General features: G+C 49.6%; 2 protein-coding genes across 6 annotated transcripts in view; one reads left to right on the forward strand and one right to left on the reverse strand.

Annotated features, from left to right (window-relative positions):
- The window catches only part of PNPLA6 (patatin like phospholipase domain containing 6), a 28,016-nt gene extending 27,132 nt beyond the window's left edge, over window positions 1-884 (forward strand). For 4 of the 5 annotated variants that reach the window (XM_053968274.1, XM_053968276.1, XM_053968275.1 and 1 more), the window contains one exon: window positions 153-884. In XM_053968274.1, the coding sequence (XP_053824249.1) occupies window positions 153-233 (81 nt within the window). In that variant the 3' untranslated portion in view covers window positions 234-884. The remainder of the gene's footprint in view (window positions 1-152) is intronic. The other variant, XR_008435306.1, reaches the window with a different exon arrangement.
- A 1,415-nt stretch (window positions 885-2,299) lies between these two features.
- The window catches only part of ATP13A1 (ATPase 13A1), a 39,718-nt gene continuing 17,093 nt past the window's right edge, over window positions 2,300-24,924 (reverse strand). Inside the window, exons 14-26 of the mRNA XM_053968279.1 lie at window positions 23,429-23,601; window positions 21,233-21,343; window positions 20,180-20,305; window positions 17,632-17,740; window positions 16,299-16,498; window positions 14,154-14,250; window positions 13,240-13,412; window positions 11,906-12,020; window positions 10,528-10,724; window positions 7,677-7,819; window positions 6,077-6,188; window positions 4,232-4,375; window positions 2,300-2,469 (exon numbers count right to left, since the gene is read on the reverse strand). Coding sequence (XP_053824254.1) covers window positions 2,359-2,469; window positions 4,232-4,375; window positions 6,077-6,188; window positions 7,677-7,819; window positions 10,528-10,724; window positions 11,906-12,020; window positions 13,240-13,412; window positions 14,154-14,250; window positions 16,299-16,498; window positions 17,632-17,740; window positions 20,180-20,305; window positions 21,233-21,343; window positions 23,429-23,601 — 1,811 coding nt within the window. The 3' untranslated portion in view covers window positions 2,300-2,358. The remainder of the gene's footprint in view (window positions 2,470-4,231; window positions 4,376-6,076; window positions 6,189-7,676; window positions 7,820-10,527; window positions 10,725-11,905; window positions 12,021-13,239; window positions 13,413-14,153; window positions 14,251-16,298; window positions 16,499-17,631; window positions 17,741-20,179; window positions 20,306-21,232; window positions 21,344-23,428; window positions 23,602-24,924) is intronic.

Below are 24,924 nucleotides of genomic sequence, written 5' to 3' on the forward strand. Positions count from 1 at the left end.
CCAGTGTGTCCCCAATGTCCCCAATGTCCCCAATGTCCCCAGTGTCCCCAGCATGTCCCCAGTGTCCCCCCATTGTCCCCAATGTCCCCCCAATGTCCCCCCAGTGTCCCCAGTGTCCCCAGTGTCCCCAGATGTCCCCGTTGTCCCCCCAGGAGGAGGAGAAGCCCCTCCGGCACCGCCCGAGCACGGCCGGGACCCCCCCGCCCCCCCCCGCGGACCCCGACGGCTTCTGAGGGACCCCCGGCGGCACCGCCCCTCCCCCACCCGCGCCCCGGGACCCCCGATGTCCCCTCAGTGTCCCCCCCCCCTGCCCGGGTGGCCCTGGGGTGACACTGGGGGGGGTCCCCGGACCCCCAATGTCCCCCCAATGTCCCCCCCCTGCCCCTGTGACCCTGAGGTGACATTGGGGGGGGTCCCAGGACTCCCAATGTCCCCTGATGTCCCCCCTGTCCCCTCCCTGCCCGGGTGGCCTTGGGGTGACACTGGGGGGGGTCCCAGGACCCCCAATGTCCCCTGATGTCCCCCCTGTCCCCTCCCTGCCCGGGTGGCCTTGGGGTGACACTGGGGGTCCCCTCAATGTCCCCTCAATGTCCCCCCCACCTCTCTGAGAGGCCCTGGGGTGGCACTGGGGGGGTCCCGGGACCCCCAATGTCCCCTCGATGTCCCCTCAGTGTCCCCCCCAGCCTGGGTGGCCCTGTGGGGTCCCAGGACCCCCAATGTCCCCTCGATGTCCCCCCCACCTCCCTGAGAGGCCCTGGGGTGTCATTGGGGGGTCCCCGATGTCCCCTCGATGTCCCCTCCCTGCCCGGGTGGCCCTGGGGTGACACTGGGGGGGGGTCCCAGGACCCCCAATGTCCCCCCGATGTCCCCCCAATGTCCCCCCGATGTCCCCTCAATGTCCCCCCGATGTCCCCTTCACCTCTCTGAGGGGCCCTGGGGTGACACTGGGGGGGTCCCCTCAATGTCCCCTCAATGTCCCCTCGATGTCCCCTCAATGTCCCCCCCTGTCCCCCCCTGTCCCCCCCCGTCCCCCCGCACTGTTGCACTGTCGCACTCCCCCGGCCGGCCACGGGGGGGCGCTGCTGTAAATGTTCCTTTTGTTTTGTTTTGTTTTTTTGTTTTGTTTTTGTTTTTTTTGTTTTTTTTTTTTTTAACGGTTCTTACGGAAATCCAGGCCGGCTGGATGGGAATGGGTTAATTATCGGTTAATTATCGATTAATGATCGGTTAATTATTAATTAATTATTGCGTGACGGAGCCTCATTGAGTGCGCGTCGGGAATTTCAGATCGGAGGCTGCTGGGGGGGGGGATGGGAACTGGAGTGGGAAAACTGGGAATGGGAAAACTGGGAATGGGAAAATGGGAAAACTGGGAATGGAACTTGGAATGGGACTGGGAAAAACTGGGAATGAGACTGGGATAACTGGGAATGGGACTGGGAAAAACTGGGAATGGGAAAACTGGGAAAACTGGGAATGGGAACTGGACTGGGAAAACTGGGAATGGGAACTGGACTGGGAAAACTGGGAATGGGAATTGGGAATGGAACAGGGAAAATTGGGAATGGAACTGGGAACGGGACTGGGAAGAGCTGTGGGACACATCCTCGGTTCCTATTGGCCCTGCCGCCTGTCACTCAGGGCTCTCAGCCAATCGCAGCCCTCCCAGAGTGCTCGTGGTGCCCGCCCCTCTGCAGCGCGATCACTCATTGGCCGGTGCGGCTGTCACTCATAATTCACAGCCAATCAGAGCAGAGCAGAGGCGGGATCCCGCTTCCCCCTCGTCATTCCCATTTTTTTGGGTTTAATTCCCGGATTTTGGGTTCAATTCCTGGTTTTTGTGTTTCACTTCCCATTTTTTGGCTTTAATGAAATATTTTTTGTTTAATCCTCAACTTTTGGCTTTAACTCCTGGATTTTTATCTTTAATTCCCAATTTTTGCCTTCCATTCCTGGTTTTTTTTGGGGAATTTTTTTTACTTCCCACCATTCCCAGTTTTTTTTTTTTTCTTCCCAACAAAAACAATTCCAAACTTTCCCAAAAAAAAACCCCAAACAAAACCAACCCAAACCCTTCATCAGGATTTTTATTTGATTTTTTATTTTTCCATTGCCAAATCCAAAAAAAAAAAAAAAAAAAAAAAAAAAAAAAAAAAAAAAATCTCGGAAAATTCCGGGAAAATTCTGGAAAATTCCAGGAAATTCCAAGAAACTCTGGGGGATTCTGGGAACTCTTGAAAGCTGCCGAGACGTCCTGGGGAAACGTGAAAAGAATTTGGGCGCCGCCTTCGCCGAGGGGTCGGGAATTCCGGGATTTTTTTTGGGAATTCCGGGGTTTTTTTTGGGAATTCCGGAAGCTCAGGAAGGCACGCGGAGGCGGGAGCTGCCCAGCAGGAGCTGCAGGAGCCGATCCACACAAAAGGCCAGCAGGAAATCGGCCGCCAGCACCGCCAGGATCAGCAGCCGGAACTGGGAAGGAGGAAATTCCGGAATGTTCCGGGCGGGAAACGGCCCCAGATCCCCAAAAACCCCCGGGAATTCTGGAATGTTCCGGGCTGGAAACGACCCCAGATCCCCAAAAACCCCCGGGAATTCCGGAATGTTCCGGGCTGGAAACGACCCCAGATCCCCAAAAACCCCCAGGAATTCTGGAATGTTCCGTGGGAACGGGGCAGGGATCCCACCCCAAAACCCCCTGGGAATTCCAGAATGTTCCAGGCTGGAAACGGCCCCAGATCCCCCAAAACCCCTGGGAATTCTGGAATATTCCATGGGAACGGGACAGGGATCCCACTCCAGAAACCCCTGGGAGTTCCGGAATGTTCCGTGGGAATTCTGGAATGTTCTGTGGGAATTCCGGAATGTTCTGTGGGAATGGCCCCAGATCCCATCCCCAGATCCCCAAAAACCCCTGGGAATTCCGGAATGTTCCGGGCGGGAAACGGCCCCAGATCCCCAAAAAACCCCTGGGAATTCTGGAATATTCTGTGGGAATTCTGGAATGTTCTGTGGGAATGGGGCAGGGATCCCACCCCAAAAACCCCCTGGGAATTCCGGAATATTCTGTGGGAGTTCTGGAATGTTCCGTGGGAACGGGCTCTAAATCCCATCCCAATCCACAGGCAGGGACAATTCCCATATCCCCCGGAATTTGGGGATTTTTCCCCCTGGAATTTGGGCTCTCACCAGGGCGGGAATCTCGGAGCCCCAACCTCCCCCCGGAAACGCCCCAGGAATTCGGGAATTCGGGGATTTGGGGGTTTGGGGATTTGGGAATTCAGGAATTTGGGAATTCAGGAATTCGGGGATCTGGGGATCCGGGGATTCGGGCATTTGGGAATTCGGGAATTTGGGGGTTTGGGGATCTGGGAATTTGGGAATTCAGGGATTCAGGAATTTGGTAATTCAGGAATTTGGGGATTTGGTAATTCAGGAATCTGGGAATCCGGAGATTTGGGAATTCAGCAATGTGGGAATTCAGGAATGTGGGAATTCATGAATGTGGGAATTCGGGAATTCAGGAATTCGGGGATCTGGGATTTGGGAATGTGGGAATTCAGGAATTTGATAATTCAGGAATTCGGGGATTTGGGAATCCAGGGATTTGGGAATTCAGGGATCCGGGGATTCAGGGATCCAGGATTCGGGAATTCAGGAATTCGGGGATCTGGGGATTCAGCGATTCAGGAATTCAGGGATCCGGGGATTCAGGGATTCGGGAATGTGGGAATTCAGGAATTTGGGAATGTGGTAATGCGGGAATGTGGGAATGTGGGAATCCAGGAATTCGGGAATGCGGGAATTGGGGAATGCGGGAATTCAGGAATTTGGGAATTTGAGAATTTGGGAATGTGGGAATTCGGGAATGCGGGAATTCAGGAATTCGGGAATTCAGGAATGTGGGAATGCAGGGATCCAGGAATTTGGGAATGTGGGAATTCGGGAATTGGGGAATTGGGGAACGTGGGAATTCAGGAATTCGGGAATTCAGGAATGTGGGAATGCATGGATCCAGGAATTTGGGAATGTGGGAATTCGGGAATTTGGGAATTCGGGAATGCGGGAATTCAGGAATTGGGGAATTCAGGAATGTGGGAATGTGGGAATTGGGGAATGTGGGAATGTGGGAATTGGGGAATGTGGGAATTCAGGAATTCGGGAATTGGGGAATGTGGGAATTCGGGAATGTGGGAATTGGGGAATTGGGGAGTCGGGGACTGCGGGCGCTCACCTCGGGCGGGATGTGGGCCAGGCCGAAGGCGCCGTTGAGCTCGGGGCAGGCGCCGCTGAGCAGCCCCAGCACGGCCGCGGCCGAGAGCAGCAGCGCCCAGAGCAGCGCCCGGTTCTGCGCCAGGCTCTCCATGAACGGCCGGCCCTGCGGAGCGCACCCGTCGGGACTGGGACACACTGGGATAAACTGGGACACACTGGGACACACTGGGATAAACTGGGATGGACTGGGACACACTGGGATAAACTGGGACGGACTGGGACAGACTGGGACAGACTGGGAGGGACTGGGACGGACTGGGACACACTGGGATAAACTGGGACGGACTGGGACACACTGGGATAAACTGGGACAGACTGGGAGGGACTGGGACACACTGGGATAAACTGGGACACACTGGGACACACTGGGATAAACTGGGACACACTGGGACAAACTGGGACAAACTGGGATAAACTGGGACACACTGGGACACACTGGGATAAACTGGGACACACTGGGACGGACTGGGACACACTGGGACACACTGGGACGGACTGGGACACACTGGGATAAACTGGGACAGACTGGGATAAACTGGGACACACTGGGACGGACTGGGACGGACTGGGATAAACTGGGACACACTGGGACGGACTGGGACAAACTGGGACACACTGGGACGGACTGGGATGGACTGGGATAAACTGGGAGGGACTGGGATATACTGGGATATACTGGGACAGACTAGGACATACTGGGATATACTGGGATACACTGGGATATACTGGGACAGACTGGGACAAACTGGGATATACTGGGATATACTGGGATATACTGGGATTCCCACCTTGTAGTTGATGGCGAAGGTGGCCGTCTGCAGCGCCATGGCCAGCAGGGACTGGGACAGACTGGGACAGACTGGGACAGACTGGGACAGACTGGGACAGACTGGGATATACTGGGACAGACTGGGATATACTGGGATATACTGGGATATACTGGGACAGACTGGGATATACTGGGATATACTGGGACATACTGGGATATACTGGGATTCCCACCTTGTAGTTGATGGCGAAGGTGGCCGTCTGCAGCGCCATGGCCAGCAGGGACTGGGACAGACTGGGATATACTGGGATATACTGGGATACACTGGGATATACTGGGACAGACTGGGACAAACTGGGATATACTGGGACAGACTGGGATTCCCACCTTGTAGTTGATGGCGAAGGTGGCCGTCTGCAGCGCCATGGCCAGCAGGGACTGGGACAGACTGGGACAGACTGGGACAGACTGGGATATACTGGGACAGACTGGGATATACTGGGACAGACTGGGACAGACTGGGACAGACTGGGATATACTGGGATATACTGGGACAGACTGGGATATACTGGGACAGACTGGGACAGACTGGGACAGACTGGGATATACTGGGATATACTGGGATATACTGGGACAGACTGGGACAGACTGGGATATACTGGGATATACTGGGACATACTGGGACAGACTGGGACAGACTGGGACAGACTGGGATATACTGGGATATACTGGGATATACTGGGACAGACTGGGATTCCCACCTTGTAGTTGATGGCGAAGGTGGCCGTCTGCAGCGCCATGGCCAGCAGATACTGGGACAGACTGGGACAGACTGGGACAGACTGGGATATACTGGGACATACTGGGATATACTGGGACATACTGGGATATACTGGGATATACTGGGACAAACTGGGACATACTGGGACAAACTGGGACATACTGGGATATACTGGGATATACTGGGATATACTGGGATATACTGGGATATACTGGGACAAACTGGGACATACTGGGATATACTGGGATTCCCACCTTGTAGTTGATGGCGAAGGTGGCCGTCTGCAGCGCCATGGCCAGCAGATACACCGTGCTGTTCACCAGCGAGGGCTCGAACTCCCGGCTCAGATCCACAAACTCCTCCTGCCTGCCGCGGGGAATCGGGATCGGATCGGGATCAACCCCGGGATCCACCCCGGGATCAACCCCCCCCAAAAAATCCCGGATTTTAGAGGGGTGGAACTGGGTGGGAAAAGGGTTGGGAGTAGAAAAATTGGGATTTTTTGTTTTTTGGGAATTCCTTAGGATGGAAAAAATTCCCACCTGGGATCAACCTTGGGATCAACCCAGGATCAACTCCCCCCCCCCCCAAAATCCCAGATTTCAGAGGGGTAGAATTGGGTGGGGAAAGGGTTGGGAGAGGAAAAATTGGGATTTTATGGGGTTTTTTTTGGGGTTGATTTCTTGGGAATTCCTTAGGATGGGTGGGATCCACCCGGGATCAACTCTGGGATCAACTCCCCGAAAAAATCCCAGATTTTAGAGGGGTAGAATTGGGTGGGAAAGGGTTGGGAGTGAAAAAAAATTGGGATTTTAAAAATTTTTTGGGAAAATTCCCAAAAATTCCCATCTGGGATCAACCCCGGGATCAACTCCGCAAAAAAATCCCGGATCTTAGAGGGGTAGAATTGGGTGGGAAAAGGGTTGGGAGTGGAAAAAATTGGGATTTTTTTGAAGCCTCACAGCCGGAATTTTTTGGAATTTTTTCAGGAATTTTTTGGGAATTTTTTTGGGATTTTTTGGGGGAATTTTTTTGGAATTTTGGGGACTTTTTTGGTGATTTTTTTCGGGATTTTTTGGGGAAATTTTCAGGAATTTTTTCAGGAATTTTTCAGGATTTTTTTTTTTTCCGGGTATTTTTGGGGAATTTTTTTTTTTAATTTTTGAGAATTTTTTGTTATTTTTCGCGAATTTTTTTTTGAATTTTATTGGGATTTTTTGGATTTTTTTCGGGAATCTTTTGGGATTTTTTTTTTTTGATTTTTTGGAATTTTTTTTGAATTTCTTCAGGATTTTTTTGGGGAATTTTTGGGGAAATTTTTCGGGATTTTTTTTTTTTAAATTTTTGGGATTTTTTTTTTGGATTTTCACGATTTTTTTTGGAAATTTTTGGGAATTTTTTTCAGGAATTTTTCCAGAATTTTATTGGGATTTTTTTTGGAAAATTTTTTGGGATTTTTTTTTAATTTTTGGGAATTTTTTGGGAATTTTTAAAAGTTTTTTTAAAATTATTTTTGGGAATTTTTGGGGATTTTTTTGGAAATTTTATTGGGATTTTTTTGGAATTTTTTTTTTAATTTTTGGGAATTTTTTGGGGATTTTTTTGGAATCTTTTGGGGATTTTTTTGGGAATTTTATTGGGATTTTTTTTGAATTTTTTTTTTGAATTTTTTGGAATTTTTTGGGGAATTTTTGGGGATTTTTTTGGGAATTTTATTGGGATTTTTTTGGAATTTTTTTTTTAATTTTTGGGAATTTTTGGGGATTTTTTTGGGAATTTTTTTGGGATTTTTTTTGAATTTTTTTTTGAATTTTTGGGAATTTTTGGGGAATATTTTGGGAGCAGGGGCCTCACCTGGGCTCGCTGCGCTCCTGCGCCTCCCGGTAGAGGAAGAGCAAACTCAGGAAATGCACCAGGAACTGCAGCAGCACCGTCAGCACCGTGTAGGCGTTGAAAATGTTGGGAAGGGGCCTCTCCTTGGAAAGAGTCTTCAGGGGCTGGGAATAAAAAATGGGAATAAAAATAATAATGGGAATAAAAAATGGGAATTAAAAATGATAATGGGAATTAAAAATAATGGGAATTAAAAATGGGGATAAAAAATGGGGATAAAAAATAATAATGGGAATTAAAAATAATGGGAATTAAAAATGGGGCTAAAAAGGGAATTAAAAATGGGAATAAAAAATAATAATGGGAATTAAAAATAATGGGAATTAAAAATAATGGGAATTAAAAATGGGAATAAAAATAATAATGGGAATTAAAAATAATGGGAATTAAAAATGGGAATAAAAAATGGGGATAAAAATGGGATTAAAAAATGGGAATAAAAAATGGGAATAAAAAAATAATGGGAATAAAAAATAATGGGACAAAAATAATGGGAATTAAAAATGGGAATTAAAAATGGGGATAAAAAATGGGAATTAAAAATGGGAATTAAAAATGGGAATTAAAAATAATGGGAATAAAAAATAATGGGAATAAAATAATGGGAATTAAGAATGGGAATTAAAAATGGGAATAAAAAATGGGAGTTAAAAATGGGAATTAAAAATGGGAATTAAAAAAAATGGGAATAAAAAATAATGGGAATAAAAATTTTGGGATCACCCCAGTTCCCAGTGCCACCCTCCTCCCATTTCCAAAACCGCCGCTGTGTCACCCGAGATGGGATTTGGGATTTTCTGGGATATTTTTTCCCACCAGAAATGAGATTTGGGGAAATGGGGAAAAAAACCCATTTTTCCCTAATTTGGGATAAATCCCATGGAATTCTGAGCTTGGACCTGGAGATGAAGAGGAATTTCTGGGATCACCCCAGCATCCATTGCCACCCTCCCACTTTCCGAATCTGCCGCTGTGTCACCCCAGATGGGATTTGGGATTTTCCGGGATATTTTTTTCCCTCCTCCTCCACTCCAACCCCCTTTCCCGTGGAATTCCCAACTCCCACCTTGGACCTGGAGATGAGGAGGAATTTCTGGGATCACCCCAGCCCCAGCAGAGCTCCCAGTGCCACCCTCCCCTCCCATTTTCCAAAACCGCCGCTGTGTCACCCCAGGTGGGACTTTCTGGGATAATTTTTCCTACCAGAAATGAGATTTTTTTTTTTCTGGGGAATGGGGAAAAAAACCTATTTTTCCCAAATTTGGGATAAATCCCATGGAATTCTGAGCTTGGACCTGGAGATGAAGAGGAATTTCTGGGATCACCCCAGCATCCATTGCCACCCTCCCACTTTCCGAATCTGCCGCTTTTTCACCCCAGACGGGATTTGGGATTTTCCAGGATATTTTTTTCCCTCCTCCTCCACTCCAACCCCTTTTCCCATGGAATTCCCAACTCCCACCTTGGACCTGGAGATGAGGAGGAATCTCTGGGATCACCCCAGCTCCAGCAAAGCTCCCAGTGCCACCCTCCCCTCCCATTTTCCAAAACCGCCGCTGTGTCACCCCAGATGGGATTTGGGATTTTCTGGGATATTTTTTCCCACCGGAAATGAGATTTGGGGAAATGGGGAAAAAAACCTATTTTTCCCTAATTTGGGATAAATCCCATGGAATTCCAACCTCAGACTTTGGACCTGGAGATGAGGAGGAATTTCTGGGATCACCCCAGCCCACTTCAACAACCGCCGCTGTGTCACCCCAGATGGGATTTGGGATTTTCCGGGATATTTTTTTCCCTCCTCCTCCACTCCAACCCCCTTTCCCGTGGAATTCCCAACTCCCACCTTGGACCTGGAGATGAGGAGGAATCTCTGGGATCACCCCAGCTCCAGCAGAGCTCCCAGTGCCACCCTCCCATTTTCCAAAACCGCCGCTTTGTCACCCCAGGTGGGATTTTCTGGGATATTTTTTCCTACCAGAAATGAGATTTTTTTTTCTGGGGAATGGGGAAAAAAACCTATTTTTCCCAAATTTGGGATAAATCCCATGGAATTCTGAGCTTGGACCTGGAGATGAGGAGGAATCTCTGGGATCACCCCAGCCCCAGCAAAGCTCCCAGTGCCACCCTCCTCCCACTTTGCGAATCTGCCGCTTTTTCACCCCAGATGGATTTTCCAGGATTTTCCCCAGGATATTTTGTTCCCTTTGCTACTCCAACCCCTTTTCCCATGGAATTCCCATCTCCCACCTTGGACCTGGAGATGAGGAAGAATTTCTGGGATCACCCCAGCTCCAGCAGAGCTCCCAGTGCCACCCTCCCCTCACTTTCCAAAACCGCCGCTTTGTCACCCCAGGTGGGACTTTCTGGGATAATTTTTCCTACCAGAAATGAGATTTTTTTTTTTCTGGGGAATGGGGAAAAAAACCTATTTTTCCCAAATTTGGGATAAATCCCATGGAATTCTGAGCTTGGACCTGGAGATGAGGAAGAATTTCTGGGATCACCCCAGCCCACTTCAACAACCGCCGCTTTGTCACCCCAGGTGGGATTTGGGATTTTCCGGGATATTTTTTTCCCTCCTCCTCCACTCCAACCCCTTTTCCCGTGGAATTCCCAACTCCCACCTTGGACCTGGAGATGAGGAGGAATCTCTGGGATCACCCCAGCTCCAGCAGAGCTCCCAGTGCCACCCTCCCATTTTCAACAACCGCCGCTGTGTCACCCGAGATGGGATTTGGGATTTTCCGGGATATTTTTTTCCCTCCTCCTCCACTCCAACCCCTTTTCCCGTGGAATTCCCAACTCCCACCTTGGACCTGGAGATGAAGAGGAAGCAGGCAGCCAGGAGCAGCCCCTGGAGCGTGGCCTGCAGGTCGCTGAACTTGACTCCCTGCAGGAAGAGCACGCTCTGGCTGTAGGCCAGCACCAGCGCGTTCAGCGCCAGGATCTTGAACATCTGCAGCGTGGTCACCAGCGTGCAGCGCCCCTGCTTGATCACGTGGCAGACTGCAGAGTTTTGGGGGGGAAAAAAAAAACGGGAATTTTGGGAATTAGGAATCGGCAGGGAAGGGAAAAAAAACGCAGGGTGGGAATTGGGGGGTTGGCCCCGGGGTTAGGGTGGATTTGGGGGTTGTTTAGGGTAAAGGTGAGGGATTTGCAGATTCAAATGTGGAGTGAGGGAGCTCCAGATTTTGGGGATAAAATTGAGAGGTCTCAGCAGCAAATCTAAAATGTAGGAGCTCCAAATTTTGGGGATAAATCTGAGAATTCTCAGCCTTAAATCTGAAATGCAGGAGCTCCAAATTTTGGGGATAAAACCGAGAATTTCCAGCCTCAAATCTGGTTCTGGGGACAAATCCAGAGTCCAAGAGCTCTGGGTTTTGGGATAAAATTGAGAAGTCTCAGCAGCAAATCTAAAATGTAGGAGCTCCAAATTTTGGGGATAAAACCGAGAATTCTCAGCCTCAAATCTGAAATGCAAGAGCTCTGGGTTTTGGGGATAAAATTGAGAAGTCTCAGCAGCAAATCCAAAATGCAGGAGCTCCAAATTTTGGGGATAAAACCGAGAATTCTCAGCCTCAAATCTGGAGTCCAAGAGCTCCAAATTTAGGGATAAATCCAAGAATTCTCAGCCTCAAATCCAAAATTAAGGAATTTCCACATTTTGGGGATAAATCTGAGAATTCTCAGCCTCAAATCCAGAGTCCAAGAGCTCCGGGTTTGGGGATAAAATTGAGAGTTCTCAGCAGCAAATCTAAAATGCAGGAGCTCCAAATTTTGGGGATAAATACGATAATTCTCAGCCTCAAATCTGGAGTCCAAGAGCTCCAAATTTTGGGGATAAATCTGAGAATTCTCAGCCTCAAATCTGGAGTCTGAGAATTCCACATTTTGGGGATAAATCCAAGAATTCTCAGCCTCAAATCCAAAATTAAGGACTTCCCACATTTTGGAGATAAATCTGAGAATTCTCAGCCTCAAATCTGGAGTCCAAGAGCTCCAAATTTTGGGGATGAAACCGAGAATTCAAATCCGGAGTGCAAGAGCTCCACATTTTGGGAATTCTGAGCTGGCCTGAGTTCAGATTTGGGGTTTTCCCTCATTCCCATCCCGTTCCCATCCCGTTCCCATCCCGTTCCCATCCCATTCCCGGGGTTTTTCCCACGTTTTCCGGGCTGGGCACTCACTGCACTGGATGGAGGAGAGTTTGGAGGTGAAGGGGGCGGCGATGCTGGCGTCCCCCAGCTTCACCACCGGGGCCTTCTCCTCTTCCAGGTCCCTCAGCACCTGGCTCAGCCGCTCCTGTGGGAATGGAAATTCCCAAAAAAAAAAAAAAAAAACCAACCCCAAAATCACCCGGGAGGGCCGGAAAAGGCGCTCCGAATCCGCGCAAACCCAGCGGGAAAAGCGCCGGATTGGGATCTTGGGTGATGGGGTTGGAGGTGCCTTCCCACCCCCAGAATTCCAGGGTTTATTCCCTGTTTATCCCAGATCTCAGGTCCCTTCCCACCCCCAGAATTCCAGGGTTTATTCTGTGGTTTTTGGTCCCTTCCCACCTCTGGAATTCCAGGGTTTATTCCGTGGTTTTAGGTCACTTCCCACCTCTGGAATTCCAGGCTTTATTCCCTGGTTTTAGGTCCCTTCCAGTCCCCAGAATTCCAGGATTCATTCCCTGGTTTTAGGTCCCTTCCCACCCCCAGAATTCCAGGGTTTATTCCCTGGTTTTCCCAGATCTCAGCTCCCTTCCCACCTCCAGAATTCCAGGGTTTATTCCGTGGTTTTAGGTCACTTCCCACCCCCAGAATTCCAGGGTTTATTCCCCATTTTTCCCATATCTCAGGTTCCTTCCACCCCCAGAATTCCAGGCTTTATTCCCTGTTTATCCCAGATCTCAGGTCCCTTCCCACCTCCAGAATTCCAGGCTTTAGGTCACTTCCCACCCCCAGAATTCCAGGGTTCATTCCCTGGTTTTAGGTTCCTTCCCACCCCCAGAATTCCAGGATTCATTCCCTGGTTTTAGGTCACTTCCCACCCCCAGAATTCCAGGGTTTATTCCCTGGTTTTAGGTCCCTTCCAGTCCCCAGAATTCCAGGATTCATTCCTTGGATTTAGGTCCCTTCCCACCTCTGGAATTCCAGGCTTTATTCCCTGATTTTAGGTCCCTTCCCACCTCTGGAATTCCAGGCTTTATTCCCTGATTTTAGGTCCCTTCCCACCTCTGGAATTCCAGGCTTTATTCCCTGGTTTTAGGTCCCTTCCCGTCCCCAGAATTCCAGGATTCCCTTTTCCCATTAAAATTCCCCCTCTTTTCCCCTATTTCCCACTGGATCCACCTGGAATTTTGGGAAGTTCCCTGCCCACAGATGAGGACTGGATTGGGATCGGATCCATCCCCATCCCAAACCATCCCAGCATTCCCATTCCCCCCAAAACCCCTGCGCTCCCAGGCTTAAAAATTTCCCGGCAAAACCCCAAATCCCGATTCAAGGCTAAAAATCCCGGGATAAACGGGAATTCCCACCCTGTGCACGGCCAGCTGCTCCTCCCGCTGGGCCAGGAGCCTCTGCTTGGCTCCTCGGGATGAGGGTTTGACATTCCCGGCGGGAATTCCGGCCCTGCTGTCGCCGAGGCCGTCGCGGGGCCGACGCTTCCGCTCGGGAACGCGCTCCGGAGCGTTGGCCAGCAGGGCAACTCCTGGGAATTGGGGAAAAAAAAAAGGGGGAAAAATCAGGGAAAAGAAAAATAACAGAGGAAAAATAAAGGGGAAAAAAAAAAACCCTCAGGAAAAGCTGGAATTCCGTCTTTTGTTTCATGTCCTGGTCCCAAAAAATTGGTCTGGGGAGTTGGGATGGGATCGGGAATGATGGGAATGCCAAGGGGTTCTGGGATTTTGGGATTTGAGGGGTCTGGGGAGCTGGGATGGGATCAGGAATGGGATCAGGAATGGTGGGAATGCCAAGGGGTCCTGGGATTTTGGGATTGGAGGGGTCTGGAGAGCTGGGATTGGATCAGGAATGGGAGTGGGAATTCCAAGGGATTCTGGGATTTGGGATTGGAGGGCTCTGGGGAGCTGGGATGGGATCAGGAATGGTGGGAATGCCGAGGGGTTCTGGGATTTTGGGATTGAAGGGCTCTGAAGAGCTGGGATGGGATCAGGAATGGGATCAGGAACGGTGGCAATGCCAACGAGTTCTGGGATTTTGGGATTTGAGAGCTCAGGGGAACTGGGATGGGATCTGGAACGGGATTGGGAATGGTGGGAATGCCGAGGGGTTCTGGGATTTGGGATTTGAGGACTCTGAAGAGCTGGGATGGGATCAGGAATGGGATCAGGAATGGTGGGAATGCCGAGGGCTTCACATCCAAAAGCTGGGAGCGGCCTCGCCGGGGTTGGGATTTGGGGCAAATCCGGGGAATTTTTGGGAATGTGCTCACCTACGTCCGCGTGTTTGAGCGCTCCCACGTCGTTGGTGCCGTCCCCGCACATGAGGGTGCAGTAGCCGAGGCTCTTCAGCGCCGTGATCACGAATTCCTGCCCGGAAAAACACCGGGAAAAGCTCCCGAAATCCCGGAATTCCCAGCTTGGAGTGGGGTGGGAGGATGGGGCTCGGCGGGAAGGCTCCGGATTTTGTGGATTTAGGGCTGGAAGAAGCTTCGTTCCCAGCTTGCCAAAGCTTTGGAATTCTGGGGATTCGGTGCTCGGGATTCTTTAGGATCAGATCAGGGCCATCCCCTCATTCCCAAACCAACAAAATCCCAGGAATTCAGAGGTGGAATGAGCTCCAAACTCTTTGGGATCACCCCAGCGCCATCTCCATGTTCCTGAAGATCCCAAATCCTGGGAATCCGCACTCCCAAACCCCTTAATCCTGGGAATTCTCCCTGCCAAACTCCCAAATCCTGGGAATTCTTGCTCCCAAACCCCCAAATCCTGGGAATTCTCACTCCCAAACCCCCAAATCCTGGGAATTCTCCCTGCCAAACCCCCAAATCATGGGAATCCTTGCTCCCAAATCCTGGGAATCCTCGCTCTCAAACCCCCAAATCCTGGGAATTCTCGCTCCCAAACCCCCAAATCCTGGGAATTCACGCTCTCAAACTGCCAAATCCTGGGAATTCTCGCTCCCAAACCCCCAAATCCTGGGAATTCACGCTCTCAAACCGCCAAATCCTGGGAATTCTCGCTCCCAAACCCCCAAATCCTGGGAATTCACGCTCTCAAACTGCCAAATCCTGGGAATTCTTGCTCCCAAACCCCCAAATCCTGGGAATTCTCGCTCCCAAACCCCCAAATCCTGGGAATCCGCGCTCCCAAACCCCCAAATCCTGGGAATTCTTGCTCCCAAACCCCCAAATCCTGGGAATCCACGCTCCCAAACCCCCAAATCCTGGGAATTCTCACTCCCAAACCCCCAAATCCTGGGAATTCTCCCTGCCAAACCCCCAAATCATGGGAATCCTTGCTCCCAAATCCTGGGAATCCTCGCTCTCAAACCCCCAAATCCTGGGAATTCTCGCTCCCAAACCCCCAAATCCTGGGAATTCACGCTCTCAAACTGCCAAATCCTGGGAATTCTTGCTCCCAAACCCCCAAATCCTGGGAATTCACGCTCTCAAACTGCCAAATCCTGGGAATTCTCGCTCCCAAACCCCCAAATCCTGGGAATTCACGCTCTCAAACTGCCAAATCCTGGGAATTCTTGCTCCCAAACCCCCAAATCCTGGGAATTCTCGCTCCCAAACCCCCAAATCCTGGGAATCCGCGCTCCCAAACCCCCAAATCCTGGGAATTCTTGCTCCCAAACCCCCAAATCCTGGGAATCCACGCTCCCAAACCCCCAAATCCTGGGAATTCTTGCTCCCAAACCCCCAAATCCTGGGAATTCTCACTCCCAAACCCCCAAATCCTGGGAATTCTCGCTCATAAACACCCAAATCCTGGGAATCCGAGCTCCCAAACCCCCAAATCCTGGGAATCCTCGCTCCCAAACCCCCAAATCCTGGGAATCCTCGCTCCCAAACCCCCAAATCCTGGGAATTCTCGCTCCCAAACCCCCAAATCCTGGGAATTCTCGCTCCCAAGCCCCCAAATCCTGGGAATTCTCGCTCCCAAACCCCCAAATCCTGGGAATTCTCGCTCCCAAACCCCCAAATCCTGGGAATCCGAGCTCCCAAACCCCCAAATCCTGGGAATTCTCGCTCATAAACACCCAAATCCTGGGAATTCTCACTCCCAAACCCCCAAATCCTGGGAATTCTCGCTCCCAAACCCCCAAATCCTGGGAATTCTCGCTCCCAAACCCCCAAATCCTGGGAATTCTCGCTCCCAAACCCCCAAATCCTGGGAATTCTCACTCCCAAACCCCCAAATCCTGGGAATTTGTGCTCCCAAACCCCCAAATCCTGGGAATTCTCGCTCCCAAACCCCCAAATCCTGGGAATCCGAGCTCCCAAACCCCCAAATCCTGGGAATTTGTGCTCCCAAACCCCCAAATCCTGGGAATCCGAGCTCCCAAATCCTGGGAATCCTCGCTCCCAAAGCCCCAAATCCCGGGAATTCCCATTCCCACCCCGCCTCACCTTCTGCTTGGGCGCCACGCGGGCGAACACTCGGATGTGGGGGATGAGGCGGAGCAGCCGATCCCGATCCCGCAGCCGGAGCTGCTCCAGCCCCTCCCCGGTCAGGCACAGCTCGAAGGGATCCGTCAGATCCCGCGGGGAATCCGGGAACGCCGGCAGAGCCACGGATCCATCCCGGGATCGCCACTGCCAGGGCAGCCCTGTGGGAGTGGGAATGGATCCCGGGGGGATTCCAGAGGAGATTCCAGAGGGGATTCCAGAGGGAATTGCAACCCTCAGCCCCACCGCCATTCCCAGCTCCCCAGAGCCCTCCAATCCCAAAATCCCAGAACTCCTTGGCATTCCCACCACTCCTGATCCCATTCCTGATCCCATCCCAGCTCCCCAGAGCCCTCCAATCCCAAAATCCCAGAACCCCTTTAATTCCCACTCCCATTCCTGATCCTGTCCCAGCTCTCCCGACCCCTCAAATTCCAAAAGCCCTTGGAATTCCCACCATTCCTGACCCCATCCCTCAAATCCCCAGACCCCTCAAATCCCAAAATCCCAGAAACTTCTGGCATTCCCATCATTCCTGATCCCATTCCTGATCCCATCCCAGCTCCCCAGACCCCTCAAATCCCAAAATCCCGGAAACTCCTGGCATTCCCACCATTCCTGATCCCATCCCAGCTCTCCAGATCCCTCAAATCCCGAAATCCCAGAGTCCCTTGGCGTTCCCATCATTCCTGATCCCATCCCAGCTCCCCAGACCCCTCAAATCCCAAAATCCCAGAACCCTTTGGCATTCCCACCATTCCTGATCCCATCCCTCAAGTCCCCAGACCCCTCAAATCCCAAAATCCCAGAACCCCTTGGCATTCCCACCATTCCCAATCCCATCCCAGCTCCCCAGAGCCCTCCAATCCCAAAATCCCTTGGAATTCCACCATTCCTGATCTCATCCCAGCTCCCCAGACCCCTCAAATCCCAAAATCCCGGAACCCCTTGGCATTCCCACCATTCCTGATCCCATTCCTGATCCCATTCCTGATCCCATCCCAGCTCTCCAGACCCCTCAAATCCCAAAATCCCGGAACCCTTTGGCATTCCCACCATTCCTGATCCCATTCCTGATCCCATTCCTGATCCCATTCCTGATCCCATCCCAGCTCTCCAGACCCCTCCAATCCCAAAATCCCGGAACCCCTTGGCATTCCCACCATTCCTGATCCCATTCCTGATCCCATCCCAGCTCCCCAGACCCCTCACATCCCAAAATCCCGGAACCCTTTGGCATTCCCACCATTCCTGATCCCATCCCATTCCCGTTTTTCCCGGTTTTTCCCGGTACCGGGGCGCTCCGGGGGCTGCAGGATCAGGATCTTCTCCTTCTGCAGGAAGTGCAGCTCCCGCGCCACGTGGCAGGCGGTCAGCGGGCTGTCCCCCGTGATCATCACCACCTGGAATTCCGGGAATTTCGGGAATTCCACAGAGAATTCCAGCCTGGATTTATGGGCTGCCTCACCCGGGAATGTTCCCAAATCCCCAGGTTTTCCTGTTAGGGTTTTCCTCATTCCCCTCCTTGGAATTTTCCCGTTTTCAGTCTGGAATTCTCCCATTTTCCACTTGGAATTTTCCCATCTTCAAGCTGGAATTTTCCCACTTTTCAGCCTTGGATTTTCCCCATTTCCCACCTGGAATTTCCCAGTTTCCAGCATGGAATTTTTCCCTGTTTTCCACTGGGAATTTTCCCGGGTTTTAGGCTAAAATTTCCCTGTTTTCCACTTGGAATTCTCCCATCTTCAAGCTGGAATTTTCCCACTTTTCAGCCTTGGATTTTCCCCATTTTCCACTTGGACTTTCCCAGTTTCCAGCCTGGAATTTTTCCCTGTTTTCCACTGGGAATTTTCCCGGGTTTTAGGCTAAAATTTCCCTGTTTTCCACTTGGAATTCTCCCATTTTCAAGCTGGAATTTTCCCATTTTTCAGCCTTGGATTTTCCCCATTTCCCACCTGGATTTTCCCAGTTTCCAGCCTGAAATTTTCCCTGTTTTCCACTGGGAATTTTCCCGTTTTCAAGCTGGAATTTTCCCACTTTTCAGCCTCAGATTTCCACAATTTTCCACTTGGAATTTCCCAGTTTCCAGCGTGGAATTTTTCCCTATTTTCCACTTGGAATTTTCCCATTTTCAAGCTGGAATTTTCCCACTTTTCAGCCTTGGATTTTCCCCATTTCCCACCTGGAATTTCCCAGTTTCCAGCCTGGAATTTTTCCCCATTTTCCACCTGGAATTTCCCAGTTTCCAGCCTGGAATTTTTCCCCATTTTCCACCTGGAATTTCCCAGTTTCCAGCCTGAAATTTTCCCTGTTTTCCACTGGGAATTTTCCCGTTTTCAAGCTGGAATTTTCCCATTTTCAAGCTGGAATTTTCCCACTTTTCAGCCTTGGATTTTCCCCATTTTCCACTTGGACTTTCCCAGTTTCCAGCCTGGAATTTTTCCCTGTTTTCCACTGGGAATTTTCCCGGGTTTTAGGCTAAAATTTCCCTGTTTTCCACTTGGAATTCTCCCATCTTCAAGCTGGAATTTTCCCACTTTTCAGCCTTGGATTTTCCCCATTTCCCACCTGGATTTTCCCAGTTTCCAGCCTGAAATTTTCCCTGTTTTCCACTGGGAATTTTCCCGTTTTCAAGCTGGAATTTTCCCACTTTTCAGCCTCAGATTTCCACAATTTTCCACTTGGAATTTCCCAGTTTCCAGCGTGGAATTTTTCCCTGTTTTCCACTGGGAATTTTCCCGGGTTTTAGGCTAAAAATTTCCCTGTTTTCCACTTGGAATTTTCCCATTTTCAAGCTGGAATTTTCCCACTTTTCAGCCTTGGATTTTCCCCATTTCCCACCTGGAATTTCCCAGTTTCCAGCCTGGAATTTTTCCCCATTTTCCACCTGGAATTTCCCAGTTTCCAGCCTGAAATTTTCCCTGTTTTCCACTGGGAATTTTCCCGTTTTCAAGCTGGAATTTTCCCATTTTCAAGCTGGAATTTTCCCACTTTTCAGCCTCAGATTTCCACAATTTTCCACTTGGAATTTCCCAGTTTCCAGCGTGGAATTTTTCCCTGTTTTCCACTGGGAATTTTCCCGGGTTTTAGGCTAAAATTTCCCTGTTTTCCACTTGGAATTTTCCCATTTTCAAGCTGGAATTTTCCCACTTTTCAGCCTTGGATTTTCCCCATTTTCCACCTGGATTTTCCCAGTTTCCAGCATGGAATTTTTCCTGTTTTCCACTTGGAATTTTCCTGGGTTTTAGGCTAAAAATTTCCCTGTTTTCCACTTGGAATTTTCCCATTTTCAAGCTGGAATTTTCCCATTTTTCAGCCTTGGATTTTCCCCATTTCCCACCGGGAATTTCCCAGTTTCCAGCCTGAAATTTTCCCTGTTTTCCACTTGGAATTTTCCTGTTTTCAAGCTGGAATTTTCCCATTTTTCAGCCTTGGATTTCCACAATTTTCCGCTTGGAATTTTCCCAGTTTTTAGGCTAAAACTTCCCAGTTTCCAGCGAGGAAATTTTCCCTGTTTTCCACTTGGAATTCTCCCATTTTCAAGCTGGAATTTTCCCACTTTTCAGCCTTGGATTTTCCCCATTTTCCACTTGGATTTTCCCAGTTTCCAGTGTGGAATTTTTCCCTGTTTTCCATATGGAATTCTCCTGTTTTCAAGCTGGAATTTTCCAATTTTTCAGCCTTGGATTTTCCCCATTTTCCACTTGGAATTTTCCCACTTTTCACCCTGAAAATCCTCAATTTTCCCCTCCCTCCTGCCCTTTCCACCCCTGTGGCAATCCCCCTGTTTTCACCGCCTTTCCCACCCTCCCCAAAATCCGGGAATTCCCGGCATTCCTCACGTGGTGGGAAGCGTTCTGGATCTCTCGGATCACGGCCTTGGAGTCGGATTTGAGCGGGGACGAGACCAGGATGAATCCCACAAATCTCAGGTCACATTCCAGGGATTCCCTCTTCATCTCCCGCACCTTTTCCACGGCAAAATCCCGGATTCAGCATTCCCAAATCCCTTCAAAAGCCAAATCCCTCCTCCCACCGCTGATTCCTGGGATTTGGAGCATGCCTGGAATGAGTTTAGAGCTCCTAAAAGCTTGGAGTGATCCCAAATTCCCAAAAGAAAAAGGAATTTCCCTGGAAAAATTCCTTTGGGATAATATGAAGAGACTCAGGAATGGGAATTTCCATGGAAAAATTCCTTTGGGATGCTCTGAAGGGACTCAGGAATGGGAATTTTCCATGGGAAAAATCCTTTGGGATGCTCTGAAGGAGCTCAGGAATGGGAATTTCAATGGAAAAATTCCTTTGGGATGCTCTGAAGGAGCTCAGGAATGGGAATTTCAATGGAAAAATTCATTTGGGATGCTCTGAAGGAGCTCAGGAATGGGAATTTCCCTGGAAAAATTCCTTTGGGATGCTCTGAAGTGGATCAGGAATGGGAATTTCCCTGGAAAAATTCCTTTGGGATGCCCTGAAGGAGCTCAGGAATGGGAATTTCAATGGAAAAATTCCTTTGGGATGCTCTGAAGGAGCTCAGGAATGGGAATTTCAATGGAAAAATTCCTTTGGGATGCTCTGAAGGAGCTCAGGAATGGGAATTTCCCTAGAAAAATTCCTTTGGGATGCTCTGAAGTGGATCGGGAATGGGAATTTCCCTGGAAAAATTCCTTTGGGATGCTCTGAAGTGGATCAGGAATGGGAATTTCCCTGGAAAAATTCCTTTGGGATGCCCTGAAGGGTCTGAGGAAGGTCTCTGGGACAGCTGGAAATGGGAATTTCCCTGCAAAAACTCCCCAAAACCCCCAGATTCCACCCCAAAAAAACCCTCTCCTTTTCCCAACCCCTCTCCCAGCACTTTCCAGGCCTGGAATTCCAGGATTTTTCCCATTTTTTTTCACCTGCTGGTGGCTCAGGGCTCCCAACTCTTTGTAGCCCAGGGCCAGGACCCGCGCGCCCTCGTGGGAGAATTCCCGATGGATCTCGTGGTAGTTGCTGGGACATTGGGATAACTGGGGGAAAAAAAAATCAAAAAACAGAAAATATTCCATGAGTGAGGAAATCTGAGGGAATTCCAGAGGGTTTTGGTGGAAAACTGGGAAAAATGAGGAGATTTGAGGAGAAAGGGAGGAAGGGATTGGGGAGAATCCGGGTGGAATTTGAAGGAATTCAGGATAATTCCACTGGAATTTACAGCCCCTACCCCCTTCCATCTCCCTGATCTCCCAACATTCCCAGATTCACATTTTCCCTGTTTTTTTCCCATTTTCTCCCTGTTTTTCCCCGTTTTTTTCCCCACTTTCCCCCTCACCATGGTGTGCAGGGCCTCAGGAGGCCATTTTGTGCTCCTGGCATTCCCAGATTCCCTTTTTCCCCCGTTTTTTTTTTCTTGTTTTCCCAATTTTTCCCCATTTTTCCCCTCCCCTTGCTTTCCAGGCCCTCAGGGATCCATTTTGTGCTCCTGGCACTCCCAGATTCCCATTTTTTTTCCTCATTTTTCCCCTGTTTTTCCCTGTTTTTTTCCCCATTTTTCCCCCCTCACCTTGCTTTGCAGGGCCTCAGGAGGCCATTTTGAGCTCCTGGCATTCCCATTTTCCCCATTTTTTTTCTCATTTTCCCTGTTTTTTCCCCCACTTTTCCCCTCACCTTGCTTTGCAGGGCCTCGGGAGGCCATTTTGTGCTCCTGGCATTCCCAGATTCTTGTTTTTCCCCATTTTTTTCCTCATTCTCCCCGTTTTTCCCTGTTTTTTCCCCTTTTATCCCCTCACCATGACGTGCAGGGCCTCAGGAGGCCATTCTGGGCTCCTGGCAATCCCAGATTCCCATTTTCCCCATTTTTTTCTCATATTTCCCCTGTTTTCCCCCGTTTTTTTTCCCATTTTCCCCTCACCATGGTGTGCAGGGCCCCACAGATCCATTTTGTGCTCCTGGCACTCCCAGATTCCCATTTTTTTCACATTTTCCCCTGTTTTCCCTGTTTTTTTCCCACTTTCCCCCTCACCATGCTTTGCAGGGCCTCAGGAGGCCATTTTGAGCTCCTGGCATTCCCAGATTCCCGCTTTTTTTTCACATTTTTCCCTGTTTTTTCCCCATTTTTCCCCCTCACCTTGCTTTGCAGGGCCTCGGGAGGCCATTTTGTGCTCCTGGCATTCCCAGATTCTTGTTTTTCCCCATTTTTTTCCTCATTTTCCCCGTTTTCCCCCTTTTTTTCCCATTTTCCCCTCACACCATGCCATGCCAGACCTCAGGAGGCCATTTTGTGCTCCTGGCATTCCCAGATTCTTGTTTTTCCCCTTTTTTTCCCATTTTCCCCTCACCATGCCATGCCGGACCTCAGGAGGCCATTTTGTGCTCCTGGCATTCCCAGATTCCCATTTTCCCCATTTTTTCCCCATTTTTCCCCTCACCATGGCATGCAGGGCCTCAGGGACCCATTTCGTGCTCCTGGCACTCCCAGATTCTCATTTTTCCCCGTTTTTTTTCACATTTTCCCCCTGTTTTTCCCCATTTTCCCCTCACCATGGCATGCAGGGCCTCAGGAGGCCATTTTGTGCTCCTGGAACTCTCAGATTCTTGTTTTTCCCCATTTTTTTTCCATTTTCCCCCTGTTTTTCCCCTCACCATTGCGTGCAGGGCCTCAGGAGGCCATTTTGTGCTCCTGGCACTCCCAGATTCCCATTTTTTCCTCATTTTTCCCCTGTTTTTCCCCATTTTTCCCCTCACCATGGCGTGCAGGGCCTCAGGAGGCCATTTTGAGCTCCTGGCATTCCCAGATTCCCATTTTCCCTGATTTTTTCCCATTTTTCCATTCACCATGGGATGCAGGGCCTCAGGAGGCCATTTTGTGCTCCTGGCACTCCCAGATTCCCATTTTCCCCATTTTTCCCCTCACCATGGCATGCAAGGCCTCAGGAATCCATTTTGTGCTCCTGGCACTCCCAGATTCCCTTTTTTTTCCTCATTTTTCCCCTGTTTTTCCCCATTTTTCCCCTCACCATGGCGTGCAGGGCCCCACGGATCCATTCTGTGCTCCTGGCACTCCCAGATTCCCATTTTTTTTCCTCATTTCCCCTGTTTTTCCCCATTTTTCCCCTCACCATGGCATGCAGGGTCTCAGGAGCGCCCTTGACGGCCGCCAGGTATCGGATTTCTCCGGAGGAATTTTCCAGGGAAGCCAGCACCGCCATCCTCTTCAGGGCACTGGAGAAATGAAAGCGCTGGTGAATTCTCATTCCCGGAGTTTTTAGACTCCTCGGGAAAACTTTCTCATCTGGAAACAAAGGAAATCAGGAAATCCTGAAAGGGGGTGCTGGGAGGGAAAAGGGGGAATTGGGAATAGAGGGGGGAAAAGAGGGAATTTGGAGTGGTTTGTTGGCAATCCGGGTGGAATTCTGAGGGATTGCGGGGATTTTGGTGGGAATTGTGGATAACTCCAGGGGATTGAGGGAATCTGATGGAATTCTAGGTAATTTAGGTAGAATTCAGGGAGATTTTTGCGAGGATTTTGTGTGATTTTCTGTGGGGCTTTTGTGTGATTTTCTGTGGGGCTTTTGTGGGATTTTCTCTGAGGATTTTGTGTGATTTTCTGCGGGGATTCTGTGGGATTTTCTGTGGGCATTTTGTGGGATTTTCTTTGGGGATTTTGTGGGATTTTCTGTGGGCATTTTGTGGGATTTTCTGTGGAGAGTCTGTGGGATTTTCAGTGGGGATTCTGTGGGATTGTCTGTAGGGATTCTGTGGAGTTTTTGCAGAGATTTTGTGGAATTTTCTCTGGGGATTCTGTGGGATTTTCTGTGGCGATTTTGTGGGATTTTCTGTGGGGATTCTGTGGGATTTTCTGTGGAGATTCTGTGGGGATTTAGTGGAATTTTCTTTCGGGATTCTGTGGGATTTTCTGTGGGGATTCGGTGGGATTTTCTGTGGGAACTCTGTGAAGTTTTCGGTCGAAATCTAGTGAGATTTTCTTTGGTGCTTTTGTGGGATTTTCTGTGGCGATTTTGTGGGATTTTCTGTGGGAATTCTGTGAAGTTTTCAGTCGGAATTTAGTGAGATTTTCTTTGGTGCTTTTGTGGGATTTTCAGTGGGGATTCTGTGGGATTTTCTGTGGGGATTCTGTGGGATTTTCTGTGGGCACTTTGTGGGATTCTCTGTTGGATTTTCGGTGGGGATTTTGTGGGATTTTCTGTGGGGATTCTGTGGGATTTTCTGTGGAGATTCTGTGGGGATTTAGTGGAATTTTCTTTCGGGATTCTGTGGGGTTTTCTGTGGCAATTTTGTGGGATTTTCTGTGGGAATTCTGTGAAGTTTTCAGTCGGAATTTAGTGAGATTTTCTTTGGTGCTTTTGTGGGATTTTCAGTGGGGATTCTGTGGGATTTTCTGTGGGGATTCTGTGGGATTTTCTGTGGGCACTTTGTGGGATTCTCTGTTGGATTTTCGGTGGGGATTTTGTGGGATTTTCTGTGGGGATTCTGTGGGATTTTCTGTGGAGATTCTGTGGGGATTTAGTGGAATTTTCTTTCGGGATTCTGTGGGGTTTTCTGTGGCAATTTTGTGGGATTTTCTGTGGGAATTCTGTGAAGTTTTCAGTCGGAA

This window comes from Vidua chalybeata, chromosome 33 (assembly GCF_026979565.1).
Source record: "Vidua chalybeata isolate OUT-0048 chromosome 33, bVidCha1 merged haplotype, whole genome shotgun sequence".
Taxonomy (NCBI): domain Eukaryota; kingdom Metazoa; phylum Chordata; class Aves; order Passeriformes; family Viduidae; genus Vidua; species Vidua chalybeata.